This window comes from Onychomys torridus, chromosome 20 (genome assembly GCF_903995425.1).
Source record: "Onychomys torridus chromosome 20, mOncTor1.1, whole genome shotgun sequence".
In the NCBI taxonomy this organism is placed as follows: Eukaryota; Metazoa; Chordata; class Mammalia; order Rodentia; family Cricetidae; genus Onychomys; species Onychomys torridus.
This window is the reverse complement of record NC_050462.1, coordinates 27,125,847-27,149,119: the sequence shown is the minus strand read 5'-3', so window position 1 is coordinate 27,149,119 and position 23,273 is coordinate 27,125,847. Positions and strand designations below refer to the sequence as shown.

The window sequence follows — 23,273 nt, the reverse complement described above, 5'->3', positions numbered from 1 at the left end:
ACCACTGAACACATGCACACAAAACAAATAATAAGAAAGATGTGATTAAAAATGTCATCTTTAAAATACTAAAAAAAAAAAAAGTTAGGCTACTTTCAAATTTATGTGACTGCATAATGCTTTTTTAAAGAAGTATACAGATTTTTTTATTATATCATTGTCAAATCATCCCTAGGAATGGAGTTTTGAAATGAAAAAAAAAAAAAAAAGGAGTCCAGTGAGTCATTCCAGAACCCATCCTTTTGGTGTTGGATTGGGTCTGTATCAGTGTGTTTTGATAGGCTTGGCTTCATCGCTTCTCTCCCTCCACCTATACTGTTTGGGATCGACTCCTGAGATAAGGCAGAACACCAACATGACTCATTGGCCACACACTCTGTGCGGAAGCTCTGGTGAAGGATTCCAGGCAGCAGAAACAGCAGTGGAATCATAGGTGGAATAATATACCTGCAATGGGCACTTATCATTTAAAAACTCATATTTCATTTCCAGTATGAAAACTACTCTTTGAAAGAAACATGTACTTCAATCCTAATCAGAAATGTATGAGTTATTGTCACAATTTTCCCAGTTATCCTCTGTGATAAACCACCTAGTTAATCAGGGAGTCTACGTTGATTTTAAAATGATTTTAATGCTCAAATAGAACATAACCTTAAAAAAAAAAAACCAACCAGATTAACCAACAGATTATGTGAACTCAGAAATATCCCAGGAATAAACATAAGTTGATGTTAACTCTCATAATTACATTTAAAAATTAAGAGACTAAATGTCATTGAAAATATACATCCACATATAAAGGTCATTTAGGACTCACTGTTTTCTAACAATTTGATGAATTAAAAATGCCCCTGTAGGCTGTTGATTTTCAAAAAAGTTTTTGGAACATATACTGTATGTAAACCTATATTTTTCAGCTTCATAACTGAAAACAACCCAAGAGTAAAGGGAACAATCTGAGAGAAAAACCATAATAAAGACTTCACTATGCCTCCAAGATGCGTTTCTCTGCTTTGGAGCCTGCCATGAGGCCATGGGGAGATGTTTCTAGTGGATCTTGTTCCTGGCCATGGCTTTGTTACTATCACAGATCTTGGAGGTAGAGAATATCAGGTATGGTTTTCACCCTCGAACTTGGTCAGCTTGTGTGTATGTTAATTTGCTCCTGGCAGGAAATTTCTGTATAAAACTCATAAATTCTTTTCCTTGAATGGATTTTAAAAGCATAAGATGTAGACAAAAAAAAAACATCGATGTCAAATTAATGAGTATAAGTTTCAGCTTCCTGGGGTTTTATCTTAGGGATGTCTTTTGTGTCTTATCTCTCTTTCTGTCTTCCCCTGTGTGTGTGTGTGTGTGTGTGTGTGTGTGTGTGTGTGTGTGTGTGTCTGAACTGAACCTACAGCCATCCATCCAAGAGTTCATGAATAGTTTAACAAAGAAAGGGCAGAGCTATTGAGTAATCCAGGCTCATTAATTGTGTACTTGCCAGGAGAATCTACTTTAAATCATTAATGCAGGCAACATTTCTCTCCAGAGCCATCAATGTGATTCTACTGCATGAAAAAATGTAATAATGATGGATTTTCTCTTCTTTTTCCTTTTCCTTTTTATTGGAACTTCAGAGACACAGGTATTTTATATGTACTCTTAAAATATAAGGGGCTAAGTAAAAGGCTGTAAATGCTTTGAAGATGTCATTGTTTCCTTGTTGACAAAGAGCTGGCGTGGGTAGAAATACTGATTTATACTTTGATAACATAGGGCATTTTGTACGTTTCCATCTTATTTTATGTTACTTAGTAAACAGTTATTTGATGTAACAAATTCATAATTTGTAATGATATGGAACTTTGCTTTTGAAATTTTAAACAGTACAGTTATGTAGAGAAGTGTTAACTTTTAAAATAATGATAGATTTATTATTGTAACTTGCTTTTCAGAAATAATGTGGTATTGACTTGGCATTCTAGGTTGATGTTTCCGACACTATTTATGGCACTGGTTACGATGTAACCCTGTCTTCAATTTCTGCTACAACATACAGCTCACCTATGAGTAGAACAGTGACAATAAATGTGACAAGTAAGTCCATGCTTTCAGTTACTTTTAAAAGTGTGTTTCCTCATTGTAACTCTGTTGGATGGAAATACCTACATGGGCAGCATTTGCATTATATGTATGAAATCAGTATAGAGTAATTAAAGTCAGGTGGAAAGTTGAGAAAATGTTTAGAACCTGCCTTCTCTGGCTCTTCTGTCTCTTTTACTTTCAAAGAGAAAAGGTAATTATATTTGCTGTGAAGCAGATCAGAGAGACTGTTAATGGTAACATTTGGATTATTAGAGCCAAGAAGATAAGCTCACTATTCTTGTTAAGGAGAGATTATTCAGTTCATAAGGCTGTTTTTTCTTTTCTTAATTCTTGTATGAACAAATACTTTCAAAAAATAACTTGGCATCAAAAGTATATTTGGCATGTAGTGTTTAACAGCATTCCATTTTTTACATGCTTGTAAAAGAATGTGGTATTACCTAAGAAATTTATTTCTTAGTCTTTTTTTCTTTTAAATAGCAAAGCTCTTGGGAGGATAAATTCATACTGGTTTCTGAGAGCTTCAAACATTCACATTTATAAATACATTTTTTTAAACTTTTTTTGGTAGAAATAGAATAATTATCTGATCATTTAATAATGTATATTTTAAAAAATAGAACCAGGTCCTCCAGTCTTCCTAGCTGGGGAGAGAGTTGGATCTGCTGGGATTCTTCTTTCGTGGAATACCCCACCTAACCCAAACGGAAGGATCCTATCTTACGTTGTTAAATATAAGGAAGTGTGCCCGTGGATGCAGACAGCATATACCCGAGCGAGAGCAAAGCCAGACAGCCTGGAGGTTCTTCTCACTAACCTTAACCCTGGAACAACATATGAGATTAAGGTAAATGTTTTGTGAATGGATACTTAGTATTAAATAGTAAATCCACGAGAAAAGCGCAAGTGTTTTTGTCAACGTGTAAGTCTGCTGGCTGAAAGCTCTGAGTCACTGAAGAGTGGCAGGCTGCATGTGTTCAACACCCAACTATAAATGTAAAACCTGGTGAGGTAATTGTAATCTTTCTTCATCTCTAAGTAGATGTATATTTATATTGTATCCATTTTGAAAAGCTTTAGCTTAATATCTTCCATGGAAAGCACATTAAGTTTAAATTCAATACTTCAGCTTTTAAAGTGAACATATTACATGCCACATATTGATTATTTTAATTTTTTTGTGGTGCAAGGATGAAACCCAGAGCCTGATGTGCGTTAGGCAAATGCTCAGCTGCCAATCTACACCTCAAGACTAAAATACAGTTCTTATTAATCGAACTTAAATTTAACGTTGGTGTTTTTGTCTAACCCTGTTGAGCTTGAATGTACATTGCTAAGCTTTTGGATAATGGATTGAAAACTATTGAAGATATAGTTTTACTAAAAATAATGTGTTCAAGTCTGTTCCACTCAAGAAATTATTATTGAACTCTTACTCACTTTTGTATTTCTAAAAGTATGTGTTACTTTACAATGTTAACGATTCTTGATTTAATGTTTTATTTGAATACTAAAGATGAACATACACAAAGCAGTGCTGAATGGGATTAAGTAGAAATGTTTCCAATTAGGGATAGCTATGACATTTGCAGATGAGGAAGTAAAGAACAGAGGCATCTTCTTGGCTCCTTGCTATTTCCAACTTAATATAGACGCCTTTTTTTCTTTAAATAAAATCCCACTTATTTATTATTTATTTATTGTGTTACGTGAGGTGTATGTTCCAGGGGATATACATGCCATGGTACAAGTGGTCATGTGTTGAGGTCAAAGGACAATTTGTGTGAGTTGATTATTTCCTTCTACCTGATGGGTTCTAGTGCTCTGACTCAGGTTATCAGGCTTGGTGGCAGAAGTCCTTACCTTCCAAGCCATCTCACCAGCCCTGGCACACATCGTTTCTTTTAGTCTTGATGATAAGTGAGTATAGAGAAGAAAATATGTAAAAGCTGAGTGTGTGGCCTTACTAACGGTGGTGACCTTCCTTGATGGTAAAATATGATGCTATATTTTATAAGAAAGGTTTTTGATATCTGAAAATTGTAAAATGTGTTTTCTAGAAATGTTCATATTAAGTTAACTAGTATCACAACATGTACTCCTGGGTATCATAAATAAATATTAAATTTAATAGGATGTAAAAAATTATTGTTTGGAGCAACTCGGTTTGCCCAGGCTAGTTCTACTTAGATCTATTTTTATGGGTTCTCATTTTATTTCTCTGAATTCTCTCATTTCAGTCTTATTAAGAAGCCTGTAGTCTATGTTTCATCCCACACTTCATAAATCACTGTGGTGACATTTGCTTTCTTCAAATAAATGTTAGCCATTGATGAATTCCAAAGGGAATTTGGCATGGTACATTTGATATCTTCAGTATAAGTAACACCTAAGGGGGAACCTGTGAAGTGGTCTACGTATATTATTTCAGTTAGTCTTGGAAAAAACCCTGTGACACAGGTAAATTATTATTCCCAGTTAAATATGAGAAAAACATGCACCCTAGAAGAGTTAAGCAAATTCCCTAAAGTTCCCTGTCTGGCAAGTGGAAGAACCACAAGATTGTCTAGTTCCATTCATGGCATTTTGTAAAGGTTTAGGAGTCTCTCTGCCATTCACAGTGTCTTCTCTGCCCATTGATCTATCTCATTAAATTATGCAAGTTAAAAATAGTTTGTGTTTCCGCTAAATTTTCACTTTGTACTTACGTTGTGAATCCAACTTGTTTTTCACTGGTACTTTTTCCTGAGTACTCATTTGCCCAGTTATAGAGTGTGAATCTTAACGTCTGATGTCATATCAATAGTCCGTCCTATGTAGAGTACATATAGTGGGTAAAGACTGAGTTTTGGAAAAAAATATTTCAACTGAATTCATGTTCTACTATTATTATTTCTTTTATGAACATGGCCAAGCCTTCTGACTTCTCTCTCACCCAGTATTTTTTTTTAAATTTTATTTGTGTTTTAATTTTACATATCAGCCATGGGTTCCCCTGTCCTCTCCCTCCCGACTTCGACCCCTGCCTTCCCATCAGCCCCTCCCCTCCATTCCTATCTCCTCCAGGCCCAAGACTCCCCTGGGGATTCATTTAAACCTGGTGGATTCAGTACAGGCAGGTCCAGTCCCCTCCTTCCAAGCTGAGCAGTGTCCCCGAGCAAGCCCAAGGTTCCAAACAGCCAGCTCATGCACTAAGGACAGGTCCCGGTCCCACAGCCTGGGTGCTTCCCAAACAGTTCAAGCTATTCAGTTGTCTCACTTATCCAGAGGGCCTGATCCAGCTGGGGGCTCCACAGACTTTGGTTCAGTATTCATGTGCTTCCATTCATTTGGCTATTTGTCCCTGTGCCTCTCCAGTCTTGGTCTCAACAATTCACGCTCTTACAGTCCCTCTTTCTTGACAATTGGACTCCTGGAGCTCCACCTGGGGCCTGGCCGAGGATCTCTGCATCCACTTCTATCAGTTATTGGATGAGAGTTCCAGCACGACCATTAGGGTGTTTGGCCATCTGATCACCAGAGTAGGTCCGATCAGGCTTTCTCTCGACCATTGCCAGTAGTCTACAGAGGATGTATCATTGTGGATTTCTGGGAACCTCTCTAGCACTTTGCTTTTTCCTGTTCTCATGTGGTCTTCATTTATCATGGTCTGTTATTCCTTGTTCTCCCTTTCTGTTCTCGATCCAGCTGGGATCTCCTGCTCCCCTAAGCTCTCTTTCCCTCGAACCTTGCCCTTCATTACTCCCACTCTCGTCCAGGTTGTTCATGTAGATCTCATCCATTTCTCTGTCATTGGGCAATCCCTGTGTCTTTCTTAGGGTCCTGTTTTTTAGGTAGCCTCTCTGGAGTTGTTGAGTAACAGTCTAGTCATCTTTGTTTTACATCTAGTATCTTACTATGAGTGAGTACATACCATGTTTGTTTTTCTGAGTCTGGGTTACCTCACTCAGGATGATTTTTTTCTAGATCCATCCATTTGCCTGCAAACCTCATGATGCCATTTTGTATATGTACCATATTTTCTTTATCCATTTTTCAGTTGTAGGGCATCTAGGTTGTTTTCAGGTTCTGGCTATTACAAACAATGCTGATATGAACATAGCTGAGCAAATGCCCTTGTGGTATGATAGAGCATTCCTTGGGTATATGCCCAAGAGTGGAGACTTCCTAGAGATCAATGAAAATGAATACACCACATACCTTAACTTATGGGATACTATGAAAGCAGTGGTAAGAGGGAAATTCATAGCACTAAATGCCCACATAAAGAAGTTGGAGAAATCTCACACTAGTGACTTAACAGCACACCTGAAAGCTCTAGAACAAGAAGAAGCATAGTCTCCTAGGAAGAATAGACGCCAGGGAATTATCAAATTAAGAGCTGAAATCAATAAAATAGAAATAAAGAGAACAATACAAAAAAATTAATGAAACAAAGAGTTGGTTCTTTGAGAAAATCAACAAGATAGACAAGCCCTAATCCAAACCAACCAAAAGGCAGAGAGAGAGCATCCAAATTAACAAAATCAGAAATGAAAAGGGGGACATAACAATAGACAATGAGGAAATCCAGAGAATCATCAGGTCATACTTCAAAAACCTCTACCTCCACAAAACTGAAAAATCTAAAAGAAATGGATAATTTTCTTGATAGGTACCACATACCTAAGTTAAATCAAGACCAGTATTTTCATCTGAAGCATGTCAGCCACACTAGCTCCTAGTTGGATCACTTGACCTACCCACCACCCACCCATGTCACTTTCTGTCTTGGGAATATTGTAAGAATTAAAGGAAAGCTCTTTTAGAGCTTACCTGGGGGGTTGGGGTAGCGAAAGATGCATCATTTCTGATTCTGTGCATTCAGAAAGCAAAGAGTTTGAGCATCCAATTCTTGATCTGTTTCAGGTTGCAGCAGAAAACAGTGCTGGCATCGGAGTGTTTAGTGACCCATTTCTCTTCCAAACTGCAGAAAGTGGTAACTTTCCTAAGTCGTTAATTCTAAAGTAATTTAGTCATGAGTTTTTATTGTTTAAAAAACTGGAATGTGATGGAAATATGATGCAAAACACACAAAATTCTTGAGAATGCACTTTCAATTCCTTTTAGTTATTTGGGGCAGTAAAAGCATTGTGAAAAACAAAATTGTTCTTTCTAATCATAACAGCTGTCTGGTATAACATTGGGAGCAAAACGTTTGAAAGCACAAGAAGAAGAAAATAAAAAAAAATTATTGTCTTGTCAGGCAAAACAGCTCTATTTTAATTTAATTTATTTATTTTTAAGAACAATTCTTTCTCTGCGGCATAGGCTAGGCTTGAAGTCACTATGCCATCCAAGCTGGCCTCATACTTAGAATCTTCCTCGTTAAGTGTCCTGCCTGCTTGGTTTACAAGGAGGCAAGCTTATAAAACACCTTTATGGATATTTTGGTACATTGGTGGCTCATCTCTTTTTCCTCCCGTGCATCTATGTCCCCATGACTGTATAGTGATGCAAATAGACCATTGCCAAGCTGTAGGTGTATTTATCTTTTCCTAACAGCACCACTGATAAGCATGTTGTGACATTAGACGTGAAAATGCGGGCTTTGGTGATCAACATGTCATTTTGTAACACTCAGCCACGACCAAACTAGTTCACACATCTCCCTTCTTCCTGGGGCTGAGAGGAATTTTTGATGTCATCTTCAGTTCCTCGCTCCAAGTAATGTCTAAATCTACCAGCAACCCTCCGAAGCACTTTAATAAATTGTATCCAGGGTCTTACTCTACACTTCAAATCTTGCTGCCCAGACCACTTTCATTTCCTCCTTAGATGACCAAAATACCTTCCAATCCAATTAGAATCAAATGAATGTATAGAAAAATAGACAACAGTATCACCAATCAACAAATATTTACCGTGGACCTTATAGTCTAATGGGAGAAAATAAACAAATATGTGTTTTAATATGCCAGGTAGATTATAAGGCTATACAGTAATTTCTATGCTTTTTGAAATTATGAATGATATATGTCATTCATATATGTATATATACATATGTTTGTGTGTGTGTGTGTGTGTGTGTGTGTGTGTGTGTGTGTGTGTGTGTGTAAAATTCTCCCAATTGCTAAGCATAATTTAGCATCCTGGTACATGAAGAGGATACAACAGTCAGTATAGAAAAAAATGTGTAGTACATTCAGCAATCCAAGTTACTGGTTTAAGAGATATTAAATTCTATGGAATAAATGGGATGTGTAACTGAAGGTTACATCCTTGTAGTACCACAGCCTCTCAGAGCCAAATGAACACACAGAAGCTTATATTAATTGCAAACTGTATGGCCTATTGGCTCAGGCTTCTCGCTAGCTAGATCTTACATCTTAAATTAACCCATTTCTATAAATCTATACCTTGCCATGTGGCCCGTGGCTTACCAGTATCTTTATATCTTGCTTCTCATGGCTGTGGCTGCCAGCGTCTTCTCCGTTCTGCCTTTCTCCTTCTTCCTCTCTAGGTAGAATGTCCCGCCTAACCCTGTTCTTCCTCACCATTGGCCAAACAGCCTTATTTATCAACAAATCGGAGCAACATATTTTCACAGCATACAAAAAGACATTCCCCATCACTTCCCCTTTTCTTTCTAAACAAAAGGAAGGTTTTAACTTTAACCTAGTAAAATGACATATATCAAGCAAGAATTACAGTTTCAATATCTAGTCTATTTGTATTTTGTAAAATTAAAGAAAGTATTTTATCTATATCTATATTTGTGAGTCTAAAATATTGTATCTAATTAATCTTTTGTCATAACCAAGGAAAATTATGATTATAACTATCTAGTCTTCAACTACATCAAAGACCTCAGAAGGATACAATATTACCTAAGTAAACAGGTGTTGCAGTTGTACAGTATTATGCATTTAACAACCTCTGCTCCTTTGTTTTATTGTATTTTGTATACCTCCAATAAATTAAATATTAAATATTTAACAAACTTCTTAAATTTCAAATCCATTTCATCAATTCCCTTTAAAACTTTCCACTTATTATTTTATCTGTTAGTAACCACTCTCAATAACTGTGGTTAATTTACTTCTGTTATTAATGTCATTTTGGCATTACATTGTCATTGTTCATTCTTACTGTCTAACTTGTATTGAATCTCAGGACCCAACATGTTGCATGATTTACATAGACTTCTTTTACTACAGATTTTGGCATTTTTGAAACAGTGAAAACCTAAATTCTAGCCATTTGGCATCTTAATACCAGTCAGCATTATTATTAGATGTAGTTTACTAAAAGCATTTTTGTTTTATTCTATAATCTGAAAATATCTTGATAATTTATTTGCATACTTAAATTAATGTACACAGTTTCGTTTCACTGTGATGTAATATAGTTGTCGCTGAAACTAAACATACAGATTACCATTATGGATAGTTAATAATTGATAGTAAGAAATTTGGGGGAAAGGTTGATTTTGAGAGAATATAAAAACTCAAAATAGAAAAAAACATGAACTATTATTTAGCTATCTATCCACTTAATGTTAGACACTAGACATTTATAAACTTTTCAGATATGAATGTTGTGTATTTGGGCTACAAGTTTGAATTTATCACTTTTAATCAACTTCTATAGAACCTACATAATTCCAAAAAATATTTAAGGAAGTAAAATTTCAGCCATTCTTGTTTGTATATTCACAACTATTGATTGAATAGCTTTCATGTGAATTTGAAAAGCTTCATTGAATGAATGGATATGCTAAACCAGTAATTCTGAAATATGCAGATATGGTTAATTCCATTTCGTAAAAAAAAATTTAATGTGAAATAAATGAGTATATATTTAGGTAGAAAGATGATTTTATTCAAGGTATTACATATTTAGTTTCATATTATGTGGAAATTTAGTATCTCTGAATAACGTCAACAGCTTAAGTTTTACAACAGTTTCCCCCAACCTGTCCTACCCCCAGCTCCAGGTAAAGTAGTCAACCTCACAGTTGAAGCCCTAAACCATTCTGCAGTAAACTTGATTTGGTATTTACCTCGGCAACCAAATGGCAAAATCACCGGCTTCAAGATCAGTGTCAAACATGCCAGAAGTGGTATAGTAGTGAAGGATGTCTCTATCAAAGTAGAGGATATTTTGACTGGGAAATTGCCTGAATGTAATGTGAGTATTTTGCACATCAAAATTTTTATTAAGCTTGTGTCTTCAAGTTTTCATATTTTGCAAGATTATACTCTTAGGCCATAAGTGTCATGTTATGCGAAACTGACTGTATTTTTGGCGTGTGAATAAAAGATTGGAAGATATCATCTCTAAGGCAGATCTTGAAATACTACATTAAGGGGGCAGCATTTAGTTCAGTAATGGAGGAAGAACAGGGGGGCACTTTTTAAGTCCCTGAGGTGTGAAAGTGTAGTCCCTACTGGAGTAGAGCTCATAAGTCCATGTGTTATAGGAGATGGTAACTGTAGGGAAATGCATAGCCAATGCAAGATTAAACTGGTAGGCTGATTGGCATATCTTTGTGAAAATATTGCCATTTTTTCATTGATGTGAAACTTATGCAAACTATTGTAATTCTTTCTTCCAAATTATCTTTGGTATTTTTTATTATGTGGTTACTGATATAGAAACAACCAAGCAAAGTTATTTTGTTTTAAATAGTGCAGCGAAGTCTCAAAAATCTTTTGTTGTGAATTACAATCTATTTTGAATACACACATATGTATCTGCATATGCACCCTATCTGGAAACATAAAATTTTTAACATTGTTTTGCTTTATTTGAGTACTTATGATTTAAAAAAAATGGTAGGAATAGTTAAGAACATAGATTGAAATTTCTTGGGTCTTTTGCTCTATGTGTTAAACATGAATTTTAAAAATTCTTGTTGATGATGTAGGTGTTGTTTTACCTTCATTTTATGCTTTCTTAAATTCTACATAGAATTTCAAGATTAAAGTACAATGGACATCATAGATATTAGAGCCTAATATTATGTCCTAATACTATAGACATTATTGACTATAATTAAAATCTAGCAGTTTTTCCCCCTGAAACTCAATTTGTTAAATTTCTCACACACATTGAGAAATAATATTGATAGTATAAAGAAAAAATAAATGGATTGTATTTTTTTATGTTTACCTAGAGATATCATGTGTTTATTCCTACTGCAATTTACTTCACTCATTAGGAGAACAGCGAATCTTTTCTGTGGAGTACCACCAGCCCTTCTCCAACCCTCAGTAGAGTTACGCCTCCTCTTCGTACTACACATTCATCCAGCATGTTAGCACGGAATAAGATCAGCTCTGTGTGGAAAGAGCCCGTCAGTTTTGTGGTGACTCACTTGAGGCCATATACAACATATCTCTTTGAAGTTTCAGCTGTTACCACGGAAGCAGGGTATATTGATAGTACCATTGTTAGGACACCAGAATCAGGTATGATTTGATTTTTGTTAGAAAGAAAGAAACTGATCTGAAGTTATTTATAGAATAATCTTTCATTCTGTCCATAGATTTTTTTTTTGTTAACTTTACTTTCTTTAAGTAACTTTTCCTCCTATATTAGATAATAGGCATCCACTGGGAATATCTTCAATGCTAAACACAAAACTAAACACAAAAAGAGGTTTGAAAGAGGGAATTCTTCAGTTACTATGAATGACAATTATCAATCAATCCATGCCCTCTGTAATTCTTCCTAATTGTCTTTGCACTTCCCATGCATCTTAGTTATCTATAGTCTTCCTCACTGGCATTGTTATTACCAGATGTGCAAGATACTATCTGAAACAGCAGAGCTAATGCTGATTAACTCTTCAGTATCATATTATAACAATGGCTAAATATGTAAATGCTCAGATCTTTATGCACAGTATTTTCCTTGCTTGAAAAATGGAGGCAGTCATAGGAACTTCTGTGTGATGGAGTTTTAGGGTTAAATGAGTGCAGTTAAACATTATTAACAGTATTCATTTTTTGAGAGGTCATATTTCTAGGTATGATTTATTTATACATGTATTTACATGATTACCAATGCAGTATCATGACATATTAGTATAGGTAGTATGAACATAATATGTACCTGATATTTTAGTACACATCTGACACAAAATATATATCAGATATGTATATTGTAATATAGCATCAAGCATCAAATATGGTTGATAATTTTTGAGGATACTGGAAATTAATGGTAAGGCAATTTTATCTTTTCATCCAAAGGCACACATGTCGGGTCCTATTATTTTCCTTCACATGTTAGTTTGAGACTATTATTGTCTTTATTTAAATAGTTATATTGGAATAATAGTATATCCTTCTCTTCTATCCCATATATGGTATAAAATAATGTCATATGAATCATGGAAAATGAAATTTGTTGTACAAGAATTTTTAGTAAATACTCAGAGTTGTTCATTAGAACAAAGGTAAATACTGATGTGAAAAAATAATGGATGGTCGTTGTTCCTAAGTTTGAGGGATTTTATCTTAACTTTTCTATCTGTATGTTCAAAAGAAAGAGTTTCTCAAGCCAAATATCTATATTTGTTGGAAGTATTTGTGTATGTGTGTGTGTGTGTGTGTGTGTGTGTGTATGTGAGAGAGAGGAATACATGTATTACATATATTATATATGGTAATATATAACTAATATACATATGGCTACATTGGGACAATATGACATTGGCAAGGATTATATTACAATAATTTTAAGATTGAAGTATATTACATTATCATATACAGTACTAAGTACATTTAGAAAACTGAAAAGAAGTTAATGTCAAAATTTCATATGTCTTATTCAAATCCTTCAATTCTAGTCTGTTCCGTTTTTCTTTCAAGTTTAACATACTTTGCTTTTAGTGTGTTTTTTATACTTCATATTGTGCTATTTGTTTTTAACAGGGTATCTCTTTATCATATATATATATATATATATATATATATATATATATATATAATATTTATTTTCTCTATATTAATTTCAGTGCCTGAAGGACCACCACAAAACTGTGTAACAGGCAATGTCACAGGAAAGGCCTTTACAATTTCGTGGGACCCACCAACTATTGTGACAGGGAAGTTTAGCTACAGAGTTGAATTATATGGACCATCAGGTATGACTTATTCCACTTTGCCTTTACATTTTAGAATAAAAACTATAAAATATGTGAATAATTCCTAACTGTAAAAGGAAATAAGTTTTTGAAATTTCCCTAAATTGAGGTGAATAATAGAAAATTAATGAGGAAACCAGTTTCTTTAGATCTTCTATCTAAAACCACATATGGGTGAAAGGATGTTAAAGCGCTGTTCATGTTCTCCATGGGGAAGAAAGAACTAGAGACAGACCCTCAGGAAAGTCCTAGGGATGAAAGTACCTTCAAGCATTTGAATCAGAAGATCTTGACATATTAAAAGAACATTGGTTCCCCTATAGACCAGGACATTCACTTCTAATCACTAGTGCTCTCTGGACATACTACGAGAAATCCCTGTAATCTGTGCAATGTTATTGTGACCCTAAATCTGCTGTGAAGAGGTTATTCAAAGTGATATTGGTGGCTTTAAATGGTAACAAGTTCTCTGTAGCTGGAGACCTTCTCTCCAGCCCCACCAAGCCCTGTTAGTCCGACAACCCACTTATAAAATAAACACACAGACACTTATATTATTTAAACTGTTTGGCCATTAACTCAGGACTACCATTGTCTAGCCCTTACTCTTATATTCAGCCCATGTCTATTAACCTATACTTTGTCACGTGGCTTGTACCTTACATCTTCCTTGTCCTGGCAGCTGCTGGCAGTGACCCCTCCTCCCTGTTTTCTCAATTCTCCTCTCTGCTTGTCCCGCCTATACTTCCTGCCTGGCTACTGGCCAATCAGTGTTTTATTTATACATAGTGATATCCACAGCAGTTCTCCATCTTATAAAGAAGGAAGACTTGAGTATCCTCTTCCTAGAGGCAACCAGAGGAGTTCAGATATACTACAGGAAGTAAATTAAGTCATCGATTTCTTACTGAATAAGAAATCCCATAGTTCCTGTGAAAGTTTAATTCAAGCAATGATCAAATAACATAAACTCTCGCCTTGTTGTTTGTTTGAAAGCACTAAACAAACCTTAAAGTTGCAAATCTTTTCCTTGCGAAATGTCTATGGTAGGCATCATATGAGTAGACATATTTCCAAGTAACTTCTAGTTCTAAAAATCTGAGATGCATGAAGTCCCTAAAAGTAAAACATAGCTCATGTCCTATACTATACCTGGCCCTAGTACACACACACACACACACACACACACACACACACACACACACACACACACACACCACATAAGTATCCACTCACACGCATTTTTTTTTCAATTTGGTATATTTTTCAACTCTTGGAAGACATATACTTTCTTTTAATTGGAACTTTGAATGTTGAAAAAATCAAAGGAGAGGTGAGTAGGTTTGAGAGTAAGCAGAGTCGACAAATGGAATTTTTACTAGGAATAAATATTGCTGAGTTGCTAAAAATTGAGAGACAAAAGGGGAAATGACCTAAGGGAAGTGAGAATTGTTGAAAGGGTGCTTCTGATGGTAGTAGAAGATCTTTCTTGAAATACAGGGATCGGATTAAGATGAGAATATAGGTTTGTCTATAGAAGGAGTTTTCAACCTTCCGGATGCTGAGACTTTTTAATACAGTTCCTCATGTTGTGATGACTTCTAACTATGAAATAATTTTCTTTGTTGCGTCATAACTACAAATTTGCTACTGTTATGAATTGTAATGTAAATATTTTTGGAGATAAAATATTTTGGAAGTTTGCCAAAGGCATTGTGACTCACAGGTTGAGAAGTAAGGCAGAGTATAGCATGGTGTGGGGGGAGGCACATTCTGCTGGTGGGATTGTACAGGCAGATGTCTTCTTACTGACTTAAGTGTTTCAATATAATGAAACCAAGACCACTACCTGAGACTGGAGAGGGGACAGAGGCTTTGGAGGTCTGAAAAGAAAGCCTATAACAATCACTAACAAGGTAAGACTACTTGCCTATGGAAGATGAGAAAATGCAAGCCACCATTTTAGGACTCATTTTGAATGAGGTCAAGGTCAAAGTCATGGAAGTTGGAATGCATTTGTGCTTTTCTCTTCCTCCTTCAACAAGAGCAGTTGATGGGGATTGAAGCTTTATGTGAGGCAATTGTTATTGGCAACGACATCGGATGGAGTGGGCATCAGTGTTGAAGGTCCAAACAGAGTAAAAGTATAGTCAGTGGTATGATCTTAGAATGGAAGGTTCTAGGGAAATTAATGTTTCCTCATTAATTTAATGAATAACTGTAGTTCAAGTAGAATAACATGGCAGGAGATAGTTGCATGAAAATGAGATAATACATCTTTTGTAGTTATTGGTAATGATATTTATGATCAGAAAATTATTTAAGAGTTTTTTATAATTTAATGCTTATTTCTCAGGATAATAAAATCACCACATGCTAAAATGAAAGTGTTGAGTTACACACCATGTATAGAATGAAAGTGAGTGACCTGAGGCTAATGGAGATCATGTTAACATGGGCTCCAAAACCGGGGACTTTATATAAGGAAGAAGGGCAATGGTGTTCTCTGATACTCCTGTCTCCTCCTCCAAGCTCTGAAATATTGAATTATATACACACACCATCATGCTCATCATCATTATATGCTGAGGATCTAACCCAGAGCTTTGTGTGTGCTAGGCAAACAGTATCCCAAATGAACTATATTTATAGCCTCTGTTTCCAATTTAAGTATATTAAAAATATAAAATCAAACCCCAACAGGACTTTGTAGTGTAAGAAAAGTTACTTTAAGCACTGAAAGATCTTCATGTTGTTTCTATGTTCAAATTTGCGTCAAAATTAACCAAATATTTAAAATATATTCACTCATAATAATAAAATTTTAGTTTAACAGTTTGATTATTGTTCTTCCTTCTATATGTTGTATGAAATGATTGCATATTTATAAAAATAATCCATTGGACTGGTCTGCTTTTTGCAGGGCGAATTTTGGATAATAGCACGAAAGACCTCAGATTTGCATTTACGCACCTGACACCATTTACAATGTATGATGTCTATGTTGCTGCAGAAACCAGTGCAGGGGTTGGTCCCAAGTCAAATCTTTCAGTATTTACCCCTCCAGATGGTAAGAACTTTTTTCCTATATAGAGTTAATGTGATATTTTTTAAATCCTTGTGAATTTTATTGGTAAAATACAATTTTAGAAGGAATTTGATTTATGTCTACTTAAATCCCATAATTTTCTTTGCTAAATTACTATCTACTTTATTCTGAACCTGCATTCTCTAGAGTGTTAAACCTGCAGCATGCTTCATAAAGGAAAGGACCCAGGAACAAGGAGGACCAGAAAAGACTATGTACATTGAAGGTGCCAGAGACTCACAATAGCTTTTTAGCAGAATGCCAAGAAGTCATAAATTAATAACACACATTTTTATGTTGCTTAAATGTAGTATTAGGCAGACATGAAATGTGTTTTCTCACAAAAGTCATTTCTGGAGGAACCACTATATTCCTCCCACCCAGAACAACGTACTTTGTTGAAATCAAAGGGTTTTCTGAACTACTAAGGATTCCTATTGGGAACAAAATACAAAGTTTCCATCATTTAAGGAAATTATGAAAATAATATATCTCAAGAACTTATCATATTTTTGCTTTTTAAGCACCAATGTTTTTGGTGAAATCTATTGTTAACGTACTATTCACATTTTCATGGTACACCTAAACTTGCTCAATGGCTTCATTTCTGTCTAGATACAATTGTTGGCATGAAGGCAATGTTTCAGAATAAACTAACACTGGAAAAAGTTTCCAGAGTTTGTTTGTGTGGTAGCTAACATACAATAACCAGCAAGTTAAATATACATATATATGCACACACCTACCAACACAATTCAACTGGGTGTGATTCACGATGTTATCACTCATGGATTAGACCATTAGAGGGCAGCAACCATCAGCAAATTCTATCCCTCTCTCCCTTCAAAGAAAAATTAAACCTTGATACTATTTGGTTGTTGAAAGAATGTAAACAACATTATATTTATCAACTTAAAATGAAAATCTACATATAGGTCATACACATGCATAGTTTCAATATGCAGATTAAAACAGAAATGTATACTTATAAGGAAAAAGATTTCACTTGATGCTGAGATTTTAGTATTCTGCCCCATCCAAAGAGCCTTTGCGTTGTGTGATATTTTTTCCTAAAGTTTTGCTAATTCAATCTAAAAAGTGCTCTTGCACATTTCCCAGAAAGTTAAGGGATTTTTTGGGGTGGTCATAAAACACAGCAGAGGGTTTTCTCAAACTATTGACCCACTATTGTTTTTCTCTTTTGAAACATCTCGTGTGTGTGTGTGTGTGTGTGTGTGTGTGTGTGTGTGTGTGTGTGTGTGTGTTGTATGTGCCTCTGTGCCAAGGGGCATATGTGGAGATGACCAAGGAACAACCTTGTGGTGGGGCCTTTGGTTCTTTCTTTTTACCTTTTGGGTCCAGGGTCTAACTTGGCTGATCCTGCTTATCTGCAAGTGCTCAGTGGTAGAGCGCGTGTTTAGCATATGTTAAGAACTTAGCTTCAATCTACAGCATGGAAATAATCAAAGCAAAACAAACTAAAAAAAAAAATGAACGAAATTATTATTTTTTATGATCAATCTTGATCTCCAGCATTTGATCAAGATAAAGAATTAGATAACATGTTGCCACAGACAATGCTATCTTGCTTAAATTGGATGTTTCTTAAAATTTATTTCCCTTTATTTGTATTTCTTTTATTCACAAAATACATAGAATCCTAAGGAACCTTGTCCAGAATTTTCACATGGGCTGTGTTTCATACTCAATTATCTTGAGTGGATGATTCTTTTGTTGAATATGAAAAGCAATTTGTCCTGAATTTCATCTTACCCTCTCCAACAACTGCCTATCTAAGAGACTATATCCTAGCGACTCTTGGTGGAATATTCACTGGCTACAGGGAGCCCTACAAAGGCTGGAGAGGCATGGATCTTACATGCTTAAGCCCACCTTCTTTTATGGGGCCCCATAACCATTCATTCAGCTTCAGGAAGGGCTTTCCGTGGGCTTTAACAACTGCAAATTGTTTTCAGCTTCTGAATTAATTAATCCTGCTCCCAATAAAGAAATTGTTCCATAAAAGAATCCCAAAACTACATGAGGCAACCTAATAACTAACTCACTTGCTATAGTCAAGAAAATTGATATCTGGAGTTTATTCTTTATAATTTATTGTTATAACAAGTTTCATTGTATATTAATGAACATTATTTATTCGCTGCCCCATGTCTTGAAGTACTAAATATTCTGTTTTAATTAGAATAATTAGAACTAGCTTATTTCTCCTAAATTATTACCTTTTAAAATAACTAGGTTTCTGACCAGTGTTCAAATAGTCATAGACAAAGGCTTAGTTGACATCTTATAGAGAATGGTGTGTGCTATCAAATTTCAGTGTGGTTGATTTCATTAACACCAAGACTTTTAATATCCATAGTCTATTTGGTTAGGAGAGAAAAGATGCTACTTCTATAGTGGTTCTCCAGGATCTTTCCCTAAGGTTTTTATACATACATCACTTACTATTTTACTGAGCATGTATCTACTTAGGCATGAAGAGAGATGATGGAGGGGGATGGTAATTTAATGATGTCCAGCGTTCCAAATGTTATCTAATTGTTGGAAAACCACTGAGAGTCTCATCACTTCATGTTTTTCGTGAATATGAATGGATTTTAATTTGGTGCTCTCTCATGCTCTTTAATAGAAAACTTCTTAAATAGAAGTTTAACCTAGCTGGATTAAATGATGGAGCATGATTACTTTCATGTATTTTCTTTGCTACAGTATTATTTTCCTGTTTCACTTCTTATAATAACTTTTCATCTAAGAACCTCAAATTATTCTGAATTTACTTGTATTAATTTTTTCTGTTCTATTTCTTATTTTTTTTCATAAAATTTCCAAATGTATTGTGTTGAGAGTGACTCAGTGTCTGTGGCTAACATCCTCAGAATTGATTCTGCACTGTGAATAATTGCCCTGCGTGCTTGGTTTTCTTTAATTTTGTATCGATATTAAAGGGATCAACCTAGTCCGTTCTTTGGTTTCTCTGTAAGAAGAGTATGTGGGATACCAGATAAGTGTTTTTCTGAAGAGAAAGCTGCTGTCTGCCCCACTTCCTTCATCCACTAAATTTTTGTAGTCAATAAAAACAATGTAGCCCCTTAAACTCTACTAGAATTACAATAGCAGGCATTAGTGTCATGATGTAATTTTTAAGTTTTGTGGAGGAATATATGTAAAAATGGCTGCTATTGTTCATAAATTTGACTCACATGTTAACAGTTATAATACATGTGTATTTTTCTATAGTATTGATATATTCAGTGTGTTCCCACTATCTTTCACAAAGAAGAATGGACAATTCACTTGTTTTTCAAGTAGAAGATTTATTGTCTGGTTAAATACAAAGTTTAGTTGTGAGTTATATGTTAATTTAAATTAATGGAACAGTGATCTCTTCTGTGATAGTGCTGTCTAAGGTCTTTGTTACATAATCACACCCCAAAATTGTGGAAAAGAAAGGTAAAAAGTGGTTAGCTGTGTCTGTCACGGCTACTTTACAGTTACTTGAAAAGTTTTATTCTTGGATAATACAAAGGGTTTGTAAACACAGTGATAGCAACATAATACCTAGAAACAATCATCCTAATGGAATAAAACTTTCTTTTATACAATTTAATGATAAAAATTAAACTTTTCGTTTTTATAAAATAATAATTTTACTTACATAAAGCAGGTGAACTGTTGCAGAAGGCTTTATGCCTCTTATGTCCTTGTGTTTTCAGGTGCATAGAGTAATGACCACAATGTTTAGTGTTCAGTCATGAATGAGTGCCTCACTGATTGTGGGGTCCAACTCTAGAACTCTTTCCTTGACATCTTAGACCAAACTATGTGCTCTTCTCAGATCAGCGCATCAGTTTGGAGAGGAGTCTGAAGAGTTATCCTTTATTACAGACTCAAAATTGTAGCTAATATCATTGAGCTTACCTTCCACTTTCCATTACAGCTTTTGCCTGTTCTAGACCCTAGAATCTTAACCACCAGAATGATTTTTCAGTCATAAGTATTCAAGTAATTAGAAATATTTATATTATTACATTGTATATGGGGTTTCTGTTCTGATAATTCCATGGAGACACAGAAAAACAATCTATTGGAAGTGAAATCTACAGTTATAGCATACTCCATGTCTGGATTAGATAGAAATATGTTCTATGATCATAATGATGCTTATGGAGTTGTGACATTATTTTCAGCTTTTTTTTTTTAATTTATTTTTTTTTAAATTTTAGACAGGGAAGGGGTCCTTCTTCTCTGTTTCTTCCTGAGGTTGTGTGAATCTTTTGGAACCAGATTTTGCTAATGCTAGACTGCTATGAAATGCTGACAGGGCATAGGCTTAGCGTGCTATTATATTTTGACCATAAAGGGTGACGTTTTCATGTCATATTGTCTCTCAAACCTGTAGTTTAGAAGTTCCTTTGAGTTTTGATGCATACGGTAACTTTATAGGACTTGAGGGGAAGATAAGAATGCATTTGTACTACAGGTAATGAAAGTGACTTGATTGCCTGGTTATTCACAGAAATGGTGAACTCCCCTGCCTCGTGTATCCTCGCTTCCTTGTCTTTCAGGCACGGGGAGGTTTTCCAGATATCACTCTTGACCATTATAGACACAAATCTTGTTGTAACTACTTGGTGCTTTATGCAAACAGTTGTTTGCTTGTCTTATTTTTTCCCCACTTCAAAAAGTGAGGACACCTAAACTCTGGTCCTACATGGTTAACGTGTAAACTCAGCAGACAAATTAATTCAGCTGAGTCTTTACACAAGTTCATGTAATACATTAAGAGAGACCAAATTGTGCTTGTCAACTATATCTCATTGTATCCTGGCTGTGCAAAAAATACTGTTTTGGGGTATGTTATTATATTTTTTAATAAAGACTTTAAGGTTTTGACTAGGCATTAATTATTTTTAAGAGCTTCTCTGGAAATTCCTCCTCCTCCTTTTCTTCTTCCTCTTCCCTCTCCTCTTCCTCCTCCTCCTCCTCCTCATTATTATTATTATTATTATTATTATTATTATTATTATTATTATCATGTTTGTGAACTCTTGGAGGCCTGCACCTGCCATGTTGTGATTGTGGAGGTTAAAAACACCATTGGGGAGCCTATTTTTCCTTTCCTTTCATCAGGAGTTCTGTGGATCCAGCTTAGATGCTCAAGCTCAGGTTGTCAGGCTTGAAGGCTGGTTGGTGCTTTTAGCACCTGAGCATCTCACTAGTCCAGAGATTATTTTAGTGTATATGGTCTGATCAAATGGTATGATGTTTTGTTTTAGGGAAATGATTCCATGTTATCCTGTTCTTCATGTTTTTAAGAAAAATGCACATAAAATTAGTTTTAAATTTCCATGCATTTAAGGAATCTTTTGCCACACTGAGTTTTTAATATGTTAATAATTATTTTAGTCAATTTCCCCAGAGCTATTTATATATCTAATATCATGGGCTAAAGATTTAGGGAATATTTGCATTTGAGAATATATTTTCTATTTCTAATTCTATTAAAAAATTTTTGTTTTTGTTTTTAGTTCCAGGTGTAGTATTTGATCTACAAATCACAGAGGTGGAAGCCACAGAAATCAGAATTACTTGGAGGAAACCTCGACAACCAAATGGAATCATCAACCAATACCGTGTGAAAGTGTCCCTTGCAGAGACAGGCGTCATTTTGGAAAATACTCTGCTCACAGGACAAGATGAGGTATCACATTTTTCATTCTCCATTTTGCTGAGACCTTTTCTGTTGGTTCTTGGCAAACTTGCTACCAGGAAGTAAAATAGATTGAGATATGTTGAGATTTTAATTAGATCATAGTTTATTTTAGGACTTTTAATTAAATATTACTACTCATTTTTACAGGAAAAATGTCCACTGAACCATCATACAAGACTAATGGTACTTCTATATGTGGGTTTTATTATTCTAATCTGGTTAATGAGTTATTGGGAGACAATGATTGTCATTTAAATGCTCTTTCAGAGGCTTATAATCTAAAACAGTTGCCCCTGCCCCCCCCCCCCCAAAAAGACTACTGTCCACAAGTAATTCTGTCCTATTTGAACCTGAGAAGCTAACAGCCTCAGCATTTCCTCTTATTCATGAAAACATGTAACTACATATAGAGAAAGTCAAGTGTTCCATTTAACACGAGAGGCCTTGTTCTTCTTAATACATTACATTTAAGCACCGTGGTTATCTTATTTTCTCCTCTTCTCTCCGTAGGAAGTACAGGCAGCTGATCTGCCGCACTGTCTTTACTTCCTCAGCCAAGCCAGCCACTCACCTGTGAGGACCCTTAAAGCCCCCAGACTTCTCACTCATAGCCTCACGTTGGCGGCTCCCTGGGCACTCCAAGGCTAAGTGTACTTGGGAGCAGAGTAGCAATCAGTGGGCCATTAGAGATATAGGTGATGCTTATTAAGAAATTGGCTTCTGCTGTTTTTAGTTCAGAATTGCTACTCTTGTACTATAGCACTATTTTCCTTCTCCCGACTTGCTCTATTTTTGGTACCAGACTTCCTTTAACTCTGGCATTGATTTCACCATGGTACTCAGTGCTATGTAGCTGTGCAGGATCTCTCACTCCAAGTTGTTACCCACATCATCCCCATGTTAAACTTCAGTCCTATGTCAGGTCCTTTCTTCTGTGTCATGGATGATGAGTTATATGTTCTCTGATATTCTAGTTGGCATCCCATCAAAGAGCGGAAGCTTAAGCATTTGCTGCAGCTGAGAACATCTTAAAATAGATATGTGGTTTTTGTTGAACCAGGTGACAGGTTTCCCAAGTTTGCTAATGGCATTTGTTGAATAGCCAGACACACCTGCTTTTCTCTAAAAGTTAAAAGGTTCTGGAAAGGCCAGTTGGAGATTCTGTAGCATAGTAGAAAGAACAATATTATTATTAGAGCCCATTCAACCTGCATTTA

The 23,273-nt window shown here is 35.3% G+C and overlaps 1 protein-coding gene across 1 annotated transcript in view; it reads left to right on the top strand.

Moving 5' to 3' along the window:
* Positions 1-1,471: 1,471 nt before the first annotated feature.
* Ptprq (protein tyrosine phosphatase receptor type Q) overlaps positions 1,472-23,273 on the top strand; it is a 188,430-nt gene continuing 166,628 nt past the window's right edge. The window contains exons 1-9 of the mRNA XM_036170023.1: positions 1,472-1,636; positions 1,977-2,088; positions 2,718-2,944; positions 7,006-7,075; positions 10,070-10,269; positions 11,303-11,552; positions 13,106-13,234; positions 16,158-16,304; positions 21,872-22,044. Coding sequence (XP_036025916.1) covers positions 1,580-1,636; positions 1,977-2,088; positions 2,718-2,944; positions 7,006-7,075; positions 10,070-10,269; positions 11,303-11,552; positions 13,106-13,234; positions 16,158-16,304; positions 21,872-22,044 — 1,365 coding nt within the window. The 5' untranslated portion in view covers positions 1,472-1,579. The remainder of the gene's footprint in view (positions 1,637-1,976; positions 2,089-2,717; positions 2,945-7,005; positions 7,076-10,069; positions 10,270-11,302; positions 11,553-13,105; positions 13,235-16,157; positions 16,305-21,871; positions 22,045-23,273) is intronic.